We start from the raw sequence: 21,266 nt of genomic DNA, 5'->3' as shown, positions 1-21,266 counted from the left end.
TAAAACTAAGTAAAGAGTTCTACATGCAGTGTCAGATTCTGCCTATATCTTTCTTTGCTCTTGGTTTCTTCCAGGTCAGTCCTGGTCCATGACTATCAGGTTTCACCCTTCTCTTGGCGTTTTACATTTATTTTCTGACTGCTCATCTGTTTAATCACATAAGTTCATATGCAATTTAATTTTGTACAATGAAACTTTTTTTCCCCCACACATTTGGAAGCATCTGATCACATTTATTTAAAATGTTTGCGTTCACTACTCTTTTCATGGAGCACTCATTTGCAGATGTGCGGAGAATAACTTGCCACCATAGTAAAACAAATCCAGAGAAAATGAAGAAAAAAAAAAAAAGAGGGGATTTGAGGATGACATCGAACCTCTAGGAAAAAAACACAACATAAGAACTGGGGCAAAGCTTTGCAATGTCTAGACATTTCATGAAACTCTGGGAGCCCAACAAATAGTTCCAGCCTTCCTGCACTGCAGACACAACTTGATATTTTAAAAATTCTCTCCACTTTCTTTCACATCCTCCTGGCCTTCCAAAGTTAAAAGACATAAACTATGCCATCTGTGAGGCATTCAGAATCTGAAAGAATGCTGAAGTCTAAATACAAAAAAAAAAACCAACAAGCCTGGCACTTCTGCAACACTTAGCACCAACAAGAAACCAGGCGAAAGCTTGATCGGGAGAGAAAGAGGCTCCTAGAGAGATCTGCTGCTAAAGTAGAAGGGCCTCCTAAATGATTTGTAAAATGTCTCTCTCCTCTTCTAAAAAAGGTTACATTATGCTTACCTGAATTTTTTTTTTCCCGAGTCCTGCTAGATCAGTCAATACTTATGGAAGTTCCCCTCCTTCAACGACTGACACACTTTATGACCTCACTCTGGACTTAAAAGGAAATATGGTCCTAGTCCAATCCAGCAGCTTCTACCAAGTACCTTCGCCCAGAAAGAGTCCCTCACTGCCCAATTTGGAAATCTACTATGTGGCACTGAAGAGGTTAGGAAGGGAGAGGTATAGATAGAGAGAATAAGGGAGGGCTCTAACAAGCTACCTCTCACAAGATGCTCCTAGGCTTCTTGATCCCAAACACCCTATGTCTTCCTGGCAGGATCTGGATTGGTCTAGCACAGGGGTGGGCAAGTCCGGTCCTCGAGGGCTGCAAACCAGTTGGGCTTTCAGGATATCCCTAATGAATATGCATGAATAGATTTGCATACAACTGAGGCAGTGTGTATGCAGGTCTCTCTCATGGCATATTCATTAAGGATATCCTGAAAACACGACTGGTTTGCAGCCCTCGAGGACCGGAATTGCCCACCCCTGGTCTAGCAGGACTCAAGGAAAGAAAAATTATCCAGTCAGCATAATTTAACATTCATCATCTTCCTGTTAACCAGTCAATACATATGGGAGTTACCTAAGCTTCCCTCATTAAGAAAAGAGGAAGACAAGGCTGTCCACTATACTTCCGCGCCAAAGGCCAAATCTGCCCTGGCTTTCACATCCAACCTGTAATACTTTGTGAAGGAATGCAGGGATGACCATGTGGCAACCCTGCAAAGAGGAGGGATAGACAGAGGCAGCAAAGGAAAAAGGGGGGGGGGAGAAGCAATCCAAAACCCAATGAACCCCCCTCTCCCACCCAGTTCCCAAATCCTCTGAGATGGAGGAGAAGAAGAAACCTCCCTGCAAGGGTGCTCAACAGCCCCAAAGAGCACTGTGAGGGGACCCAAGGAAGCTCAACCGGATGGGGTTTGGTTTTGGTTTTTTTGCTGTCGAGTGAGCAAACCTCTACTGAGGAGGTGGGGGGCAGCAGCCTCAAAGAACCGTTTCCCTTGAAAACTAAAGGCTCAACTAGGCCAAGGATGTACCACCACTCTGGGAGCTAGCATCCATCTACCATCATGGACCAGGACCAGTCCTCCCTTATAAACCCAGAGTGAGATCATGAAAGAGGTGCTCCCGCTGTCTCCATCAGCTTGAAGGAGGGGAAATCCCATATACATTGACTGGTCGAGCAGGAAGATAAGGAAAAAAAGTTTTTTCTCTGCTTCTCTTATTATATTGTGAAGCCTTCTTTCCCTTCTCATTCCGGTTCTGGTCCAAGGTAGTCCTACTTATTCTGGAAAGTGCACCAGCAGTCAAATTTATCTACAAAAAAGTATTTTGAAAAAAGTATTTTTCTACTGATTCTGAGAAACAGGCAGGCAAGATCTGGCTCTCATTTTGCCACAGGGTAGGAGATCACAGGATGCCTTATTCATATTGGACCAGAATCTTACAATAATTTCATAATTTTTTAAATTTTAAATTTCATAACACTTCAAGTACGGTAGTTATTTATCTTAGTAGGGTTTGATACCTTTCATTGGCCCAACATGAGATAAAAGATACTACACCAATCCCTTCTTCCAAGCTCACAGTAGACTGCACCGCTGTTTTATCCAACCTACCTTCTGCTGCTGCTCCTCCTGCATTACTGCAGGGACTGCAGTTTTAGTTTACCTCGTCTGTAAGGGGGGAAAAAAAGAAAAACCAATAAAGGAACTAATTTCAGAAGGTGAAGCACACATACAGAAAAAAAAATAAAAAGCAAAACAGGAACTGCCAGTACCAGAAACCCCAACTGCACAGAATGGTGAATGAAAAGCAAGTTTGCTTATCATAAATGGGGTTCTCTAAAGACAGCAGGATGAATTAGCCATGACAGGTGGGGCACATCGCCTGACAGGACCAAACTGACATTTCTCTAGCTCAGTAAAGTTTTACTACTGAGCATGGGCGAGAGGTTTTGCACATGCACTGCCTTGTGAACCCATTACTCAATCATAGAATTTAGATGCATCTAGGCAGTCGATTCTCCATGGAGCTGGGTAAGTATTAAGCATGGTTAATTTATCTTGTTACAGTTTATGGTAAGCAAACCTTGCTCTCTCTGGTCGACAAGCAGGACTGAATTAGCTATGACATGTGGGGAGTCCCAAGCAGAGCACTTACTGAATAAGCAACCCATATTCTCTGTGGCTGCGTGGACTACTGGGTGAACAGGCTGTCCAAAACTGCTTGCCTAAAAGTAACTGTCAATTCTTGAGAGAGATTGTCCAGACAGTAGTGGGACAAAGAAGTGTGAACTGACAGCCAAGTTGCAGCCTTGCAAATGTCTTCAGTGGACATGGCTCTTAGGTCAGCCACTGAGGCAACCATGGCTCTCACTTTATGAGCTTTGTGATCTGAAGGCTAGCCCACACAGAGAGGTAGAAAGTACACCGGATTTTATAAGATACGCGCGTAGCCGCGCATATCTTATAAAATCCGGGGTCGGCGCGCACAAGGCTGCACAAAAATCGGCAGCCTGCGCACGCCAAGCCGCGCAGCCTGCCTCTGTTCCCTCCGCGTCTCCCCACCTTCCCCCCCCCCCAGCCCTACCTAAATCCCCCCCCTACCTTTTGTTGTGCAAGTTATGCCTGCTATGCTCAAGATCACAGGAAACAAAACAGTTAAGAATTTTGATGATGTGGTTGAGTCCTCCTCAGGTAATAGGCCAAGGCCTGTTTACAGTCCAGTGAATGGTGGGCCTTGGCTCCTTCGTACACATGAGGTCTTGGAAAGAACATAGGCAAAACAATAGCTTGATTCAAATGAAAAGCAGAAACCTCTTTAGGCAGAAACTTAGGATAAGTGTACACTGCCCTACTGTGAAAAGAACTGTAGATATGGAATGTATGACACTAATGCTTGCAGTTCACCGACATGATAGTGACCAAGAACACTACCTTCCATGTAAGAAAATTCTAGGAGGCAGACTAGAGGCGAGGGGGGGGGGGGGCGCGGGGGAAAGAGGGGTTCTTCATTAGTTCTGCCAAGACAACGCTGAGATCCTATGGCTCAGGTGGTTTAGCAACTGGAGGCTTCATATGCCACAAGCCCTTTATGAGTTTAGTTACTAGACGATGAATGGAGATTGGTAAGCCAAGTTGAGAAGTGCTTCCACTTAAATCCTATGCCCATCTGGTGGAGGGCTTCTTAGCCGAAATCACAATGTCCTAAAACTTCCTTGGTTAGACACCATGAGAAAACTACAGAGCACTCAACATCCAAGTAATCAAGTTGAGGGAGGTAAATTTTGGATAACAGATGATCCCTCTCCTATATTAGTAGGGTCAGGTTGGTTCCCAGAAATATTGGTAGATGAACTGACAAGTTAAGGTAGGAAAACCACACTTAACTAGGCCAAGCTGGGACAATAAGGATAAGGCATGCCCACTTCTCAAGCAGCTTCTGCACTGTCCTTGCCACCAACTGAAGTGGTGGGAATGCAGATCTACATCCCACTCGAGCCGAAAAGCATCTGGAGAGAATCTAAATTTGCTCTGAAGAATGGAGCAAAAATAGTCACCTTTCCTATTGCTTTCAACAACTGTCAAGGTGATCCACCAACGTGTTGGAAACTCCAGGAGGATAAAGTTGTGTGAAGAAAAGTCATGTGACAGAGTCCATTCCCAAATCTAAGACTCCTGTCAAGAGTATCCAGGATCCTGCTCCCCCTTGCCATTGCTTGTCAGTTTAGATCAAATTCTCTTTCCATGAAAAACAACAGAATACTCTGAAAGGCATGTCAAATGATTCATGGTTCTAAGATGTGCTATGGAGGGGCTGCCAAGGGAGCAAAGCAAAAGAAAAAAGAAAAAACGGAATCAAACTGCAAATGCAGAACAGATAAAGAACTTTAAGAGAGAGGGTACATATTCATAGAGAAGCACAGACAGAAAAAAAAAACAAAAAACACTGAGGGGTTTATGAGGCAGCACGCATGCAGAAACTCCCCAGATGCTCAGTAGTAAAGGACTTTACTGAGGCTAGAGAGATGTGTCTGTTCAGTGCTATCACATGACATCATCCACGTGCCATGGCTAATTCAGCCCTGTTTGTCGATGGAGAACTGCAGTTACTTAATAGCAAGGTGTTACTCTTCATCAGCAGCATACTCTCAGATGATCCAACCCACACGTGATACACAAACATGATTGACTGTAAAGATACATTGGGATTGTTTAGTTCCAACATGATATAGAAAAGTAGAATACCAGAAGTTTTAGTTTAAGAAAGAAACTAAAAAAAAAAAAAGCAAAGTTTGATTTTTGTACCATACTATTTTTCTAATCAGATATCTGTAAAAATTTACTTCCCAACAGAAGAAAAAGAAACTAACAATTTGTAGTTAGGGTAATGGGACCTCAATTTCAGTTTTACTGCATTGTACTTCTGATAAGAACATAAGAAATTGCCATGCTGGGTCAGACCAAGGGTCCATCAAGCCCAGCATCCTGTTTCAACAGAGGCCAAACCAGGCCACAAGAACCTGGCAATTACCCCAAACACCAAGAAGATCCCATGCTACTGATGCAATTAATAGCAGTGGCTATTCCCTAAGTAAACTTGATTAATAACCGTTATATGGACTTCTCCTCCAAGAACTTATCTTAAACTCAAAATAGTCAAAAGAAAATTATGAAAAACCACAAACTATTTTAAGAATAAATTTCTCTCTAGGACAGCAATAGCTGTCTGGATTATCAGCAAGGGCATCATAAACTGGTTAATTAGATTGCTTTTTGTAATCAATGAAATGCTGTTGTGAATAAATATTAAAAGAAAAAATTAAATGTTTAAAATTATTCAACTATTTTACCAAGGTGAGGGAAGGAGCTGTGTAGATTTCCAGAATTACAGTAAAACCCTTTTGACTTGACATCTCAACAGTTTGGGTGTAAGAAAACTAATTCATCCCTGTAATCCCACTCCATTGTATAAAACTCTTCAGGTCGTTACACAGAATTTTCCCATTCAAAGGAACCGATGTATTAAATGTGCATTTGCCTTTGTAAAAGGGGCTAACGCACAGACAACCTGCAAATAATGCATGTAATCACATTTGCAAATTTCTGCATGCACTATTTGCTGGATTTCTGTGCATAATTTTGCAACACATGCAAAAATCACTAATGAACTGATTTGCAGGAAATTTAAATTTCATGTGAAAAATTGCACAAATTGTTAATTTTGCACAAACTTTTATTGCAAAAATAAGTCACTGAAAATCTCATTCCTATAATATTTAGATGAGATGGTATTGTTGAAAAAAAAAACAAAACAACCTTTTGCTACCAGCTCCGTTTAGTGCATGGCCTCAGTCTGTACAGGTTTCATTTCAAAGTATTCTTATCCAAAATCAACCTGCTGGAGTCATAGCTTACAGCATTAATAAACATATTTCACAACCATAATATTAAGATATATATTTTCAAACTGGTGACTAACAAGCCGTAAACCTACAGTACACCACTATAACCACTGTACAGAAAACATGCAGGCCTGAAAGCCATCTCTTGCTATTTAATTCAGTTTCAAATACTTTATTGAATATTTTTTCAAAACAGCAAACATAAAAAAAATAAATGTAACAAGCAAACAATAGCAAAAAAAAAAAACATGATCTATGTACTATTACTATTTATACAGACAGAATCAATCAGCTGCTATATAGTTATCAAGAAAGAGATCTAGGTGTCATAGTGGGATAACACACTGAAATCGTCGGTGCAGTGTGCTGCGGCAGTCAAAAAAGCAAACAGAATGTTGGGAATTATTAGAAAAGGAATGGTGAATAAAACGGAAAATGTCATAATGCCTCTGTATCGCTTCCATGGTGAGACCGCACCTTGAATACCGTGTATCATTCTGGTCGCCGCATCTCAAAAAAGATATAATTGCGATGGAGAAGTACAGAGAAGGGCTACCAAATGATAAGGGGAATGGAACAACTCCCCTATGAAGAAAGACTAAAAAGGTTAGGACTTTTCAGCTTGGAGAAGAGACGACTGAGGGGGAATATGATAGAGGTGTTTAAAATCATGAGAGGTCTAGAACGGGTAGATGTGAATCTGTTATTTACTCTTTCGGATAGTAGAAAGACTAGGGGACACTCCATGAAGTTAGCATGGGGCACATTTAAAACTAATCGGAGAAAGTTCTTTTTTACTCAACGCACAATTAAACTCTGGAATTTGTTGCCAGCGAATGTGGTTAGTGCAGTTAGTATAGCTGTGTTTAAAAAAGGATTGGATGGGTTCTTGGAGGAGAAGTCCATTACCTGCTATTAAGTTCACTTAGAGAATAGCCACTGCCATTAGCAATGGTTACATGGAATGGACTTAGTTTTTGGGTACTTGCCAGGTTCTTATGGCCTGGATTGGCCACTGTTGGAAACAGGATGCTGGGCTTGATGGACCCTTGGTCTGACCCAGTATGGCATTTTCTTATGTTCTTATGTTCTAATTGGTTTCTAAGTTTCATGAAATTGCAAGAGACTTTTTCTGACCATGGCCCTGAGTTACTAATGCTTTTCTCCCATTCTGCACCTATAGAAAAAATGCTTAGTAAATGAAGCCCTATGTCATAAAGTTGGTTCTTCCCTGCTACTTTGTATTTTGAGAAGTTGAGAAAAGGGATGAGCAGATATCATGGTTATGCTCAATGAGGCTCTGAGATTTGTCCATGTTTGAGAACCTTTAAATAAAATAAAATCCTCTGCATCAAGTCAATGACTCAGAAGTTGGTACTCTACAAAGAGGAGATGCAGATCTGACAGATGATTTCTCACTCCTGGCTAGTTCTGAATAAAAGGAGAGCCAAGGTCTGGTTCTAGCAACATCTGCAGACCAGGAACAGAACGGTTTTGATGGCACCAGTACACTACTCTCAGCCCCAGTCAACATGTTCATGAAATGGCATATGGCCCCTCTATCTAAAGCAGAAGTCTCTCAGTGTTAGATATGCAGAAGATGGTGAATGTCTGGGCAATTGTTCTGGCCATTCTGAGTTCCAGCACAGTATCTGGACAAAGGGAACAGCCATTCAGGCCACCAAATGGAGTCAAGGCGCATAGAGATCTACTGTATAAATGAAAGGGGCATTATCCTTGCCAGAAGTGCAACATCTGCCATCTGTCTTTTTAGTGGTGATTTTTTCCCTCAGCAGAAACCCTATACACTGTGTCAATATTCTGTGTGTAAAGCCAAGAGGGCGCTTAAATAATACAGTCGGCTTTACAAATTAGTATATCACCTACATATCAATCTGACAACTATATTATTGATGCAATTGGCTGCACTGTAAAGATTCTACTGTTCAGTTATCTCCCCCTTTCCAGATCCAAGTTAATTCTCCCTGTTTTATTGTAACTTTCTCACATCCATGCTATTGTTTACTGTGTTTGAATTTTGAATACTGATTACTATGTTACTCTCTGCCTTATTCACATTGTTAATTGTAAACCGGGTTGATGTGATTCTTGTCATGAAAGTCGGTATAACAAAATAAATAAATAAATAATAAATAAAAATGATTGAAAAATCTCCTACAAAAAGCTTCCAACAAAATAAAAAATTATACAACTACATATCAAATCCAGTAAAAAAAAACATTTCCTTACACGATACACCCATAATAATTCATCCAAAAACATTCATCGCACACCATACAAACACTCCGCCAACAATCATACATATCTGCATAAATAATGCTTTTATCCCAACATGTTTCGCTTAATCTACCTTCAAAGGAATTTCATTTGTAATTCTTGAGTGAATATTCCAATACACTCTCTAAACATCAAATGAAGATGCCAAAGATGACGTTCACATTCCATTCATTTGTATCACTTTCTATAAAGCTTGAAGAGGTCAGCAGAAGCATGATTCTTATATTAGAACTGTCACCAATCTTCATCAAGACATTTAAAGTGGCACAATGTGGTTAAAAGCAAATGGAATATGTGTTATAATAATCCCAAATATCAAAAATATTTTCTCCGTTTGAATACGCAAATAATCTAAATCTTCACACAGAGTATCAACTCTGGGAAGTTAAGTGTTTCAGCAACTCATCATACACCACCACAAGTTCAAACCCAAACAAACATTCATTGCTGTAAGATGTCACCATTTTTCAAAAATATCACATGAAAAATTATGGCATCTTACAGCAATGAATGTTCGTTGGGTTTGAAGAGTCACTGAGAGAGTATCAATTCAAGGAGATTACATCTATGTGAAAGTTTAGATCATGTGATTACAGGTGTATCTCTTAAGGGTGGTTATTGTATTTTTAACTGTATTAATATGTAATTGTGTAGTGCATTTTTAATTATTTTGTTACTTTTTTTGTAAATTTGTTTATATCATTTTTGGATTGATTTAAAGCCAAAAGTGGTCATATATGTAACTTGGTGTCCCTGCTCTCATGTATATAGGCTAAACTGTACAGACAACTCGTGTCTGTATACAATATCTTAGTTGCATCCATCACAATAGATTAGAAGCACCATTTAGTGCCTCATTAGATAAGGTCCTCCAAAGTATGAGATTAGTTCATATTTGCAGTTCTATCACAACCTGTTCCAAACAAGAGGGAAGGTGACCATACAAATGTTTGGTGCAGTTAAAATGTTTTATTTATAAAACTGGAACACTATTATTCCTAAAGATTTGAATAGGGAAATGAAGTGGACTGTGCTCTACACATGAAAGGTTTCATCTTTCCTATTTACCATTGGGTCAGTTCAGTAGCAAATGTGATGTCATCGGAATAAGTATATGTGACTGGCCGCAGGTCCCTTTAAACTCATTGAGTTACTGACATCAGATGTCTTCAAAGTTAGTGGCCATATCTGAATGAGAGAACCATACTCTGTGAGTATTTTAGTGTTATTCTTCTCTGTCAAGGTTCTATAATATATTTGTTTTATACCTTACCCCCAATGCAGACGGATTGCTGTCAGAACACTGCCAGTGTTGGGCTTTTTGGGCGACTGCTTTTCCAGCTGCAGAATGGTTGAACAAGTTGCAGAAGCATGTCACCTTCTTTTAAGCTAAAGTAATACTTTTCGGCATTTTCTATAAACAAAGTGTGCTGGATTAGCATTGTTTTGAGTTCACCTTGGGATTTTCAGTTGGTGGACTTATTTTGGACTATGTCTCTAAAAACCTCTTAAGCACAGAGTGCTCCTAGAAAAGAATTTTATTTGCACAATAAAAAAACCCACACAAAACACTGGTATACAATTACACTGTGAGTGCTTAAGCCATATGAATTGGCTGGATTTGCATAGAGTATGATACTAGATTACTACTTTATTTAGAACCCTTTCCTTTATGCACTAATGTACTATTTGAGGGTCAGGCTTTGGCTTCCTTGTTTACTGAAAGTTGACACAGATCTAGAACAGCAAATGGCACTAGCTGTTCAGGATCCTGAAACAGCCAATACTGGCATCAAGATGCCCACATTCCAGCTTCTGTTTTCTGGTTTTCAAGGACTCTTCACAATCATGTGGCATATGAGACACTGGGCTCCTCCCCTAACAAGGAGATGAAGTGCTGGCTCTTTACAAGACGTAATGCGGTTTGAAATGGGTATTTCATCTAAAGTTAAGAGCTTTGGGGTAAATCTTGATTCTAATTTACAGTGGAGACTTTTGAGGGTCAGACGTAAAAAGGCACACATGCAGCTAACAAGAATGTCCATTGAAGCCATCCATTGATAATGCTGCAGTAAAGACTGTGGTATTAGCATTAGTAATGAGGGTTCTAGACTACTGTATTAGTTTGTTGTTGGGGTTGCCAGGATGTTTGGTTAAAAAAAAATAAAAAAGCAGCCAATTCAAAATAACTTTGCTAGGTTAGTGTGTGGGAAGACAAAATGGGAGAAAGCATCACCTTTGCTGGATGCCAATAGCTGAAAGGGAAAAATTTAAATTGTCATCATTGACCTTTCATTTGCATTTTAAGGGTCCATGATATGTATACGAAGGTGGCTTGGTATAGGCTTGGCTGATCACTTAGATCGGGGGTGGCCAACTGTGGTCCTGGAGGACCACAAACAGGCCGGGATTTTATGATATCCACAATGACTATGCATGTGAGAGATTTGCATGCACTGCCTCCATTGTATGCAAATCTCTCTCATCTATATTCACTGTGGATTTCCTGAAAACCTGGCCCATTTGTGGCTCTCCAGGACCGGATTTGGCCATCCCCGACTTAGATCCTCTCAGGAAACACGGTTACAGTTTTCGATCTAGCATTTACATCTGTAGCTCTTCAGGTATGAAATAATTTAATTTCTTACAAATGCAGGTAAACTATTTAAAATTTTAATGATGATTAAAATCCATTTTATTTCCTTTTAAAAATTCAAAGAGAAACAGATAGATTGCGAAAAAACAGGTGTAGCAGAGGATGGGATGCATAGTCACGTGGTATTTGGAGGTTGGCAGGCAGTAGGGATTGTGTTGTATTGTTTTGGCTCATGACTCTGTAACGCACTTTTATTGTACTTTTACTGATTATGCAGTATATAATTTTTTAATATAAATTTTTTAATTTGGTCTTTCAGCCACTTCAAAGCAAATTACATTCAAAGTACTGTAGGTATTTTCCTGTCCCTAGAGGGCTTATAATCTGAGTCTGAGGCAATGGAGAGTGAAGTGAATTGTCCACGTCACAAGGTGAATCAATGGGATTTGAACCCAGTCTTCCCTGGTTTATAGCTTGCTGCTCCTCCATGCCAAATAAATACTAAACAAAATACCTTGCACCCAACAATTAAAAGAAAGTTTTTAAGAGGTTAGTGTTCCACCCAGCCTCCAAGTACAAGAACTATACTGATGAGTCTACTGCCACAGACCAGGAAGTAGGAAGGAAAGAAACCAGCTCACTGCTGAAGCATGATGCAGCTACTTTGGAGAAAATATCCAACAAATGCTGCACAGTATTTTTCATGCACATGGAGTACTATTTTGAAGGTAGTGGTGAGAGTTATTTTTTTAAATACTTAATCTTATTACACTAAAGCTCATCCAGCAAGAATTAATTTATCTTTTAGCTCTGGTAAGAGCAGATTCTAGTAATTCTATTGACTCTAGAAAAAACAAGTTCATCACAAATTATGATTAATTCTTATCGGATCTAAATAAGAATTTTCAAAAAAATAATGCTGTTCTCTGTGAGCTTTCAAGAGCACATGAGCCATCGAAGAAGGAACCCATATGGTCCCACAAGCTCAGACACATTACCTCTAGATAACTTTCAAGTTGATCCAATAATATCCGAACCTGCTAAACAAAGCAAAATAATGAAACAAAGTAAATTGAGCTGAAGACCATGTATGTTAGTAACTGGTACCGAAACGGATACATTCCTCTGCCACTGGCTTCTGTACAGCCAGATGTTTCTCGGCACTTATCCCAAAAGAGCATGCTAACGCCAAGGCCGATTTCGCCTCTTAAAACCCAGATTTCTTGTTAGAGCCCTGTGTTTTCTTCCCAAACGCTCCTTATTCGGGTTGCTAGAATATACCTTTGAGAAGAAACAAATAATTAAGGCGTTCAAATAGAACAGTCCTCCTCACAAAAATCAGTCTGAAGCCAAAGCGGCACGTTTACAAGAAAGTGGAGAAACCTTCCCCAAGCAGAGCAGATATAAAATACAATTCTAACCAAAAGTTAAACCACAAGCGAAAAATCAAAACAAGTCAAGCAAAAAAAAAAACAAAAAAAACAAAACCCCAAACACAGAACCTAGGCCCAGGTTCGGAGTCTCCTGGCAAGGAAGGACGTGCGGCGCTACCCCGCCACAGGGAAGTCGTGCTACCCCGAGGGCAGCGAGGTGTCCAGCCAGGCGCGGCCAGAGAGCTGGTTGCCCAAAGCTGCTGCTTCATCGCAGACACCTCCCGGCCGGGCGAGCAGCATACACCGTGGAGCCAGCACTTACCCTCTCCGGGGAGACCCGCGGCGACTAGCCCGCACTAGCCCGGGACCTGCAGCTGTTAGTCATGACTGGAAGAAGAGAGAGCGCGCGCTGTACGCCGGGAGTTGTATTTCTTCCGGGAGTTCTGGGCAGCCGCTGGCTCTGAGAGCATACAGGAAAGGTTTGTGGCTTTTTTTTCTTTTTTTTTAAATATATAACCCAGACAAGCATGCTACCCGAAGAACACCAACTCCCAGTGTGCCGTATCAAACGAAGCGCATGCGCCATGACCCCTATAATGTCGTCACCTTTTCCTTCACGTTGCCGCTGAAGTATTGCTACCTGTTACTTTGAAAACAGGACACGTCAGAGCTGAGTACGTGTAACCTCACCCACTCAGAGAACGACGTTAGATTTTGACGTCATCGTCAGGCGCCGGCTCGTGAGGATTTTAACAGTCATATTTGTTTTGGGCAGACCTTACTTTTGTAGCTCCTGAAGGATTTGTATTTTAAATTAACCGCTTCTTAGTATGATACTTTAATGGCTATAATGTAATGTCTTTTATTGGAACAACACACATACTTTGTACACAGATATTACAGTAAACGAGTTTCCAGGGACTTTTAGAGACCCTTTCTGAGTCATCTGGAGACGGCACTTCTGTAACATAATAAAATAGAAGTTTACAAGAGAAAGATTAACTGATTTATCCAATTTGCCCCGTTATTCCTCGCCCACTGCTAAGACTATATCACAGTAGCAAGTCTTGGCTAGCAGCAGCAAACCTTGACCAAGTAATAGCAGAGCCAGCAGCAGTTCCTGCAGAGTGTTTGAGGAGCTGCTGCTGTGATTTCAGTGGATTACTGGGTAGCAGACCATAGTAGGTGTTGCCAGATTTTAAACGAGTATGTAGCCCAAAGTAAAATAATCTGCATACATGAGTTTATATTCAATGAATGACTGGGCAGTAGGCCACGAACCACCAGCAATAGCAAATTTTACAACAGTGTACTCTGCAACAACAAGCAGTGGAACTAACACAGGTCATACAGCAAGCAGTTATCTTATAATCCTCCAACATGGGCTTTCAATTTTCTCTTGCACCAGAGGGGTAGATTCTATAGTATATCTGCATGGAATTGTGCATGTAAAAGTTAATTATTTTTTTTGTAAAATCTATCATTTAAAAAATGTCTAGTTAAAATATGTCTCACACTTCTTCTTGCTAAATCACTTTAACTTTTTCCAGAATGTGGAATATTATATGGATGTAGAGCTTTCATATTGCACTAACCACACATCATCATGGGCTTCTGGTAAAATCAAACCAAAGGCTGCCCAAAGATCTGCCTAGAGACTGTGAAGGGATCTTGACTTCCAAGAATGGGGACTGTGCAATAAGCAAATCTAAAAATAGAAAATATGGGCTGAACCATAAGAGTGAGTATCTCTCTTTCTTACTTCTCAAGGAGAATCCAAAGTGTTTCTAGGCTCTATTCTTGTGTCAGGAAAAGATTAGCGTATTACATGAAAACAAGATTCTTTGTTGAATTGCAAACATTCAGGCCAATACAGTACAGTGAAGCGCACTGTTAACCCGCGATTGGACGCGCATCCAACTCCCCCCCCCCCCCCCCCCCCCCCCCCCGAACCTAACAGCGTCTGCAACATGCAAATGCATGTTGATGGCCCTATTAGGTATTCCTGCGCGATTCAGTATGTAAAATGTGCAGCCAAGCCGCATATTTTACTTTAAGAAAGTAGCGCCTACCCAAAGGTAGGCGCTAATTTCTGCCGGCACTGGGAAAGTGCACAGAAAAGCAGTAAAAACTGCTTTTCTGTGTACCCTCCGACTTAATATCATGGCGATATTAAGTCGGAGGGCCCGAAAGTTAAAAAAAGTAAAAAGTAAAAGAAAAAAAAATTGAAATAGGCCCGCAGCTCGCGGGTTGAAAACTGGACACCCAATTTTGCCGGCGTCCGGTTTCCGAACCCATGGCTGTCAGCGGGCTCGAGAACCGACGCTGGCAAAATTGAGCGTCGGCTGTCAAACCCACTGACAGCTGCTGCTGCTGTCCGAAAAGAGGCGCTAGGGACGCGCTAGTGTCCCTAGCGCCTCTTTTTACCGCCGGCCCTAATTTAAATAAATTAAATTACTGTATTGCGCGCACAGGAGAGTGGCCTGTGTGCATGCCGGGAGAGCAGGCGCTTGCCTGCTCTCCCGCGGTTTTTACTGTATCGGCCCGATTGAAAGCAAATGGATTTTGAAATGGAAAGGATACATACATACTTTTGTACAGGATACATAAAATAGTCAACAAGTAACTTTAAATTCTGAACTTTCATAATGCAGATAGTAAAATAAAACCTTAAAATCAGTGCTTAAGACATCACAGGTCATTAGGACTCTATTAATGGAGAATATGGGCCAAATTAACTTTTGTCTAACCTGCATGTCCTGTTTTTAGTAAGGAGTACACACTGTTGCAATTTCTATGATTCAGCTCTCTAAAATTTATGTTGGAGTTGTCACTCCCATAAATAATGAAAACAAGATGACATCCATGCCAGGAGTTGGGCAACAGGCAACTGGGGAACTGAGCTACATGGTTGGCAAAGAAAGCAGAGAGAGAGATGGTGGTGGTGGTGGGATCTAGAATCATACTATCATGTCCAGACTAGGATGAGCACCTAGTCCCAGAATAGAAGCAACAGATCAGTGGGGATTTTTTTTCAGTTTATATGAAAACTTTCTGAGAGTTTCTCAGTAAGGAAAAGCTTAGAAACAGAAGTTGAAAAACACAGTACTGGTTCACTTTTTCCTAATGACCTGAAGCATGTTGTCTCCTTAGTCCAGATCCACAGCTTGGGAATCTGTCATACCTAACTTTACTCCTCTGCTGGTATCTGGTGCTATTTTCTAATTCCATTCACCCATAAATTCACTGAGACCTTAAAAATAAGTTATTTATCTGTCTTGAAGGTGCAACACGAGTCATGGAAGCTCCCTGCTGTTAAAATATTCATAGAGTTGCTGTTAAAGCACTCACCCCCTAACATGTGCAGAGGGTGGCTTTCGCAAGATTCAGGAAAAACTCTCTGTCCAAGATAAAGGCTTCTTCTGATACGCCATTAAATAATTTCTCTCTTCTCTACAAACGGTCTATGTCTATGGTACCAGAAACCCAAGTGAGAACACTGCAACAAAGATAGGTTTTTAGTTGGCTATATAGCTGCCAATACACAAAGTTATCCATGTGAGAACACCATCGCACAGATGATTCAGAAGCAGCAAATGGCCCACGCATCCAGCATAATGTGATATTGATATACATATAACAAAAAAAAAATACAATTGGCTAGTAAAAAATTCAAAACCAAAACAAACTAGCACCAAAACATTTTTATATTAATTTTATGGAAGAGGGACAATCATACCTGGAAAAACTCTGAGGATACTGCCTTCAGAGAAAATCACCAAATTTTGTAATCATAGTCCACCCCCACCCCCTTTTTAAAATTACTGATTACAACACCCTTATGTGCTCGTCAAACATTTGTCCAAAATTATAAATTCTAGATGTGCACTTCAGTAATCACTTTAAAATAATCACTTCCCTTGTTTAAATGCCACGCTTATAAACAAACCCCAGACAGCACTCGACATATCCGTATTTTGAAAATCTGTTTCAGGAGTGCAGCTCTGTCACCTCATATTCTCACTCCACTATTTACTAAGAAGTGTTCACTGAATTCCCACTATTCATGGGAGTTTAATTCAGAGGGTCTGCTTATCAAGTCCCTTCTTTCCATGCATCTCTACAACAAAGTAAAAAAATGCAAGGTTAAGAAGAGCTCCTCTTCTCTGATCAACCTATCAAACTATATTCTCAGTCCATATGATCAGAGTAACGTGTTCCACAACAATTCACGCTTAATCCCATAAGGTTCCACAGTGTTTAATTTAAAGATCCACTGTTCTTGGAAATTCAAAAGCTCCATTGTTGCAGCCTCAAGGCCTTGCATTCTGTTACACTCTGGTGTTTTAATGTGCCCTTGGGCCTCAGCCCCACCCCAGGCGCACCCAGGGCCGACCCGAGGGTTGATGGCGTATTCCAGCGTGACTGGCGGGCTACCCTCCACCAGGCCTGCAAGCTCCCACGGCCAACAACAAGAAGATGTTGGAATGTGAATGGTCCTCCGACCATTCCGAGCCCTTTCGGACCTGCTGTGAGGAACAGCATGGAGCAGCAGGCCTGGCCTGAGGTTGAGGGCAGAAGCTGGACTGAGAACTGGAACCAGACTGGAACTGTAGCAAGACTTGGGTACTGGAAATAGGCAGAAACTGTAGCAAGACTCAGGTACTGGAACCAGGCAGGAACTGTAGCAAGCCTCGGGTACTGGCACCAGGCAGGAGCTGTAGCAAGACTCGGGTACTGGAACCGGTGGGGATGCAACGGCATCACAGACCAGGGCTAGTACGAAGACATCACAGAAGACACATTGCACTGTCTCTGAGGACGCCCTACTCAGCCCTCCCGTGGGACTGAGTCGCGGACCACCCTGTCCCACTGTGCGCCCTACACAGCCCGAAGGCTGGTCACGGACCATGAGGAGAGCGGGACATGCGCAGGGAAGATCCAGGCAAGGAGGAACTCCGATGTCAGGACCAATGACATCCGAAGCTCCAACAGCTGGCAGGAACAGAAGCTCCAGAGCGCAGGGATGGATCCCACCTGTTGGCCACTCCAAGGCCCAGCAGGTCAGAAGGCCAGGAGCACATACGAAGACGCAGGGAAGAACATCCGGGAAGGCAGGAACATCAGGACGTACAAGATCATGGCAGGACATCAGGATGAAGATCAGGACAGGAACATCAGGATGCCTGGACGGGACATCTGGACAGGGACCTCAGGCACGAAGACAAGACTTGACATGGCGAAACAACAGGAACTCCATGGAGAAGACAAGAAGGCCTGATGGAGCTCTGGCAGGCAGGAGCCTCCAGAAAGAAGACACTCCGATGCAAGGCCATGAACAAACTGAAGGAGCAGCCCTTTATAGGGCTAAAGCAGGAAGTCCACCTAAAGGTGGGGCCAGCACACTTTCTGTGCATGGCCCTTTAAATCTGGCAGAGAGGCGCGGGCCGGCGCCTAAGAAGCAAGCAGGAAGCTGTGCAGGACCGCGGACAGCGGCCTGCACCGACGTAGAGACGCTGAGAAGGCAAGGCTGGCCTGAACGCAGGCCCTGACGTCGGCAGCGGCTCCAGCCACTGCGAGGAGCCCCGGGGGCGGCTCCAGCTGTCGGACCAGCCCGGGGATGCGGCCTCAGCGCCGCGAAGATGCCGGTGACATCAGGGGCAGTCTTGGCCCGCGGTGAGGGGCAGGAAGGCTGCGGTTCCGACCAAGGGGGGAGAAGAAGATCCAGGACGGCCTCCGGGCCGCGTGGGGCAACCGACAGACCGCGGCTCCAGCCGCACAAGAGGCCCGACGGCGGTGTCCTACCGCGTCGGGTGAAGAAGGGCAGCATGGGTGAGTAGTTCTGCTCGCGAGGGGGTCCACGGGCAGCGGGTCATAACATCCATACCAGTGTTCCCTTATTTGTTCAGTGACAAACCCCTGCAAATGTTCAAATGTATGTTTATGTTGTACACCATATAAGATCAATGGGGCTTCTTACCACAAATATTTGAGATGTTGATGTTCCATTAATCTCATTTTTAAACATCTTTTGTCCATCCTACATAAAACAATGGCCAAAGGCAAACTGTCATGCATACTACGCTCTTTGATACACACGAAGTTTGTCTAAAAATAAACTGTTCACCTGAAACTGGATTTATCCACTGAGCCTCCTGTAAAGTTTGAATACAAAAGGCACAGTTGCCACAGGCATAACGGTTCACTTTTTTATGTGTTTTTCATTCTGTTGAATAGGCAATGCTGATTTCACTAACACTTCCCTCACAGTTCTTGCATGTGTGAACACTATGGGATGATCCTTAGAAACTGGGTGAAGCACCTAAACGTGCCAATGCTTATGTATAATGCATTGTATTTCATGTGTTTTATTGGGGAAAAAATAAAATACATGTTAATTGTTCTTCATTATCCCTCAATGGAGGTTGTAACAAGATGAAACTATGTTACAGTACTTGTTGGCACCTGTTTAAGTTAATATGTTATAACACATTTAAGCAAACATGTAATTTTGTGCCTTATTGTGAACCGTTGTGACGGCAGCTTGCTCCACGACAGTATAGAAAAGATTTTAAATAAATAAATAAAATTCTCTATTAGAATACTTTGCCCAGAAAAACACTTTTTTGATGACATGCGCTGGATAGATCTTAGATTGCTTCTTAAATTCTGTCATATTAGTGCATATCCTTATTTTCAAAAATTGACCGACGGGAAAGCCTTTACATAAAGTCTGTAAATGACAACTATGATATTGCCAAAAATTATTTTTATCAGTGTTTTACATAAACTGAGCATTTTAATCTCCTTTTATATATGATCATATCAAAGAAAGATATATGCTTGTCATGCCATGATATAGTGACTTCAAATTGCAAATTGACATACTAAAGAGTAGCAATCATCTGGACCAGACTGTATACATTCCAGAGTGCTGAAAAGCTGAAGTAATGAAATTGCAGTCCTACTATTAATAATCTGTAAACTATCATTAAAATCAATTACAATACCTGAAGATTAGAGGATAGCCAATGTAACACCAATTTTTAAAAAGAGTTCCAGGGGTGATCCAGAAAAGTACAGACCAGGATGCTTATGTTAGTGCTGGGAAAAATGGTTGAAACTATACAAAGAACAAAATTACTGAACATATAGGCAAAGCCACCATAGATTTAGCCACAGGAAATCTTGTCTCACCAATTTGCCACATTTTTTGAAGGCATGAGAAGATATGTGGATAAAGGTGACCCAGTTGATATAGTGTATCTGGTTTTCAGAAAGGATTTGACAAAGTGCCTCATGAGAGACTCTTGAGGAAATTAAAAAGTCACAGGATAGGAGGCTATGTTCTATTGTGGATTGAGAACTGGTTAAAAGATAGAAAATAGAGTAGGGCTAAATGGTCAATTTTCTCAATGGAAAAAGGTGACCACAGCTTTTTAACATATTTATAAATGACCTTGAGATTGGAGCAGTGAGTGAGGTGATTAGATTTGCTGATGATATAAAATAATTCAACATTGTTAAATCACAAGAAGATTGTGATAAATTGCAGGAGGACCTTGCGAGACTGGGAGACTGGGCATCCAAGTGGCAGATGACATTTAATGTGGACAAGTGCAAAGGGAGGCACATAGGGAAGAGCAACCCAAATTATAGCTACACAATGCAAGGTTCTGCATTGAGCGTCACCATCCAGGAAAAGGATGTTACACGATAACGCCAAGCTGTTGGCCCTTCTCGTGTGGCGGGACACCGCCAAACACTCGCTCCGCAGCTTTGGACATTGCCATCATCCTGCCCCTCCCAGTGTTCCTCTAGGCTCGCGCCAGACCATGCAGGCCTTACAGGGTATGTGGCACCTCTCAATGATGTCACCCGCTCAGCCCTATAGAGGGCCTTCCAGGACTTCCTTCCTTTGCCTCAGCAACGGGTTGCTTGCATAATGTATGTAGTGTCAATTGCTGCTTTTCCTACGTTCCTGATTCTGAGCCTGCTTCAACTCTCTAGCCCAGCCTGCCTCATCTCTCCAGCCCAGTCTACCTTGTCTCTCCACCCTTGTCTCATCCAGGCCCTGCCTTTCCTTCTTGCCCTTCCATGTCCTTCCTTTTCCTTGCCTCTCACGCTTGCCCTCAGACCTGCTACTGGATTTTACCCTTGCCTGGATATTGACTATTCTTGCCTGCTGCCTGCCGCAGACACTTGCCTGGACATTGACCTCTCTTGATGCCACCTGCTTCTGACCCTAGCCAGATACTGGACCTACACTCTCACCTCCTTCCTAGAGACTCTCGCCTAAGACCAGCCAGCCCCCAGAACCCAAGGGCTCAGCCCAAGGGGAAAGGGGTTGGTATTGGTGAAACTCCTGATCCGTCTCTTCCTAGCCTAAGTCTGGTAGCTGTTGGCACAACCTACAGGGCCTTCCCCCTAGGATGAGCCAACCTTACCACAGCAACAAGGGTCCATGAATCTTACAAAAGATGTAGGTGTCATAGTGGATAATATGTTGAAATCCTCTGCTCAGTGTGCAACAGTGGCCAAGAAAGCAAACAGAATGCTAGGAATTAAGAGGAACAGAATGGAAAATAAACAGAGAAAATCATAGTACCTCTGTATCATTCCATGGTGTGACTGTACCTTAAGTAATATGAGCAATTCTGGTCATCACATCTCAAAAAAGATGTAGCACAATTAGAAAAGTCACAGAGAAGGGCAACCAAAATGATAAAGGGGAATGGAATGATTCTTCTC

General features: G+C 42.0%; 1 protein-coding gene and 1 long non-coding RNA gene across 2 annotated transcripts in view; one reads left to right on the top strand and one right to left on the bottom strand.

Annotated features, from left to right (window-relative positions):
* The window catches only part of TRABD (TraB domain containing), a 60,407-nt gene extending 47,337 nt beyond the window's left edge, over positions 1-13,070 (bottom strand). The window contains 2 exon segments of the mRNA XM_029615817.1: positions 2,461-2,517; positions 12,838-13,070. Of these exon segments, the coding sequence (XP_029471677.1) occupies positions 2,461-2,484 (24 nt within the window). The 5' untranslated portion in view covers positions 2,485-2,517; positions 12,838-13,070.
* A 48-nt stretch (positions 13,071-13,118) lies between these two features.
* Positions 13,119-21,266, top strand: part of LOC115099445 — a 28,362-nt gene continuing 20,214 nt past the window's right edge. Inside the window, exons 1-2 of the long non-coding RNA XR_003858777.1 lie at positions 13,119-13,189; positions 14,066-14,256. This is a non-coding gene — a long non-coding RNA (uncharacterized LOC115099445). The remainder of the gene's footprint in view (positions 13,190-14,065; positions 14,257-21,266) is intronic.

The sequence above is a fragment of the Rhinatrema bivittatum genome, chromosome 9 (genome assembly GCF_901001135.1).
Source record: "Rhinatrema bivittatum chromosome 9, aRhiBiv1.1, whole genome shotgun sequence".
Taxonomy (NCBI): domain Eukaryota; kingdom Metazoa; phylum Chordata; class Amphibia; order Gymnophiona; family Rhinatrematidae; genus Rhinatrema; species Rhinatrema bivittatum.
Note: the sequence above shows the minus strand (reverse complement) of the source record. Positions and strands in the feature narration are given on the sequence as shown.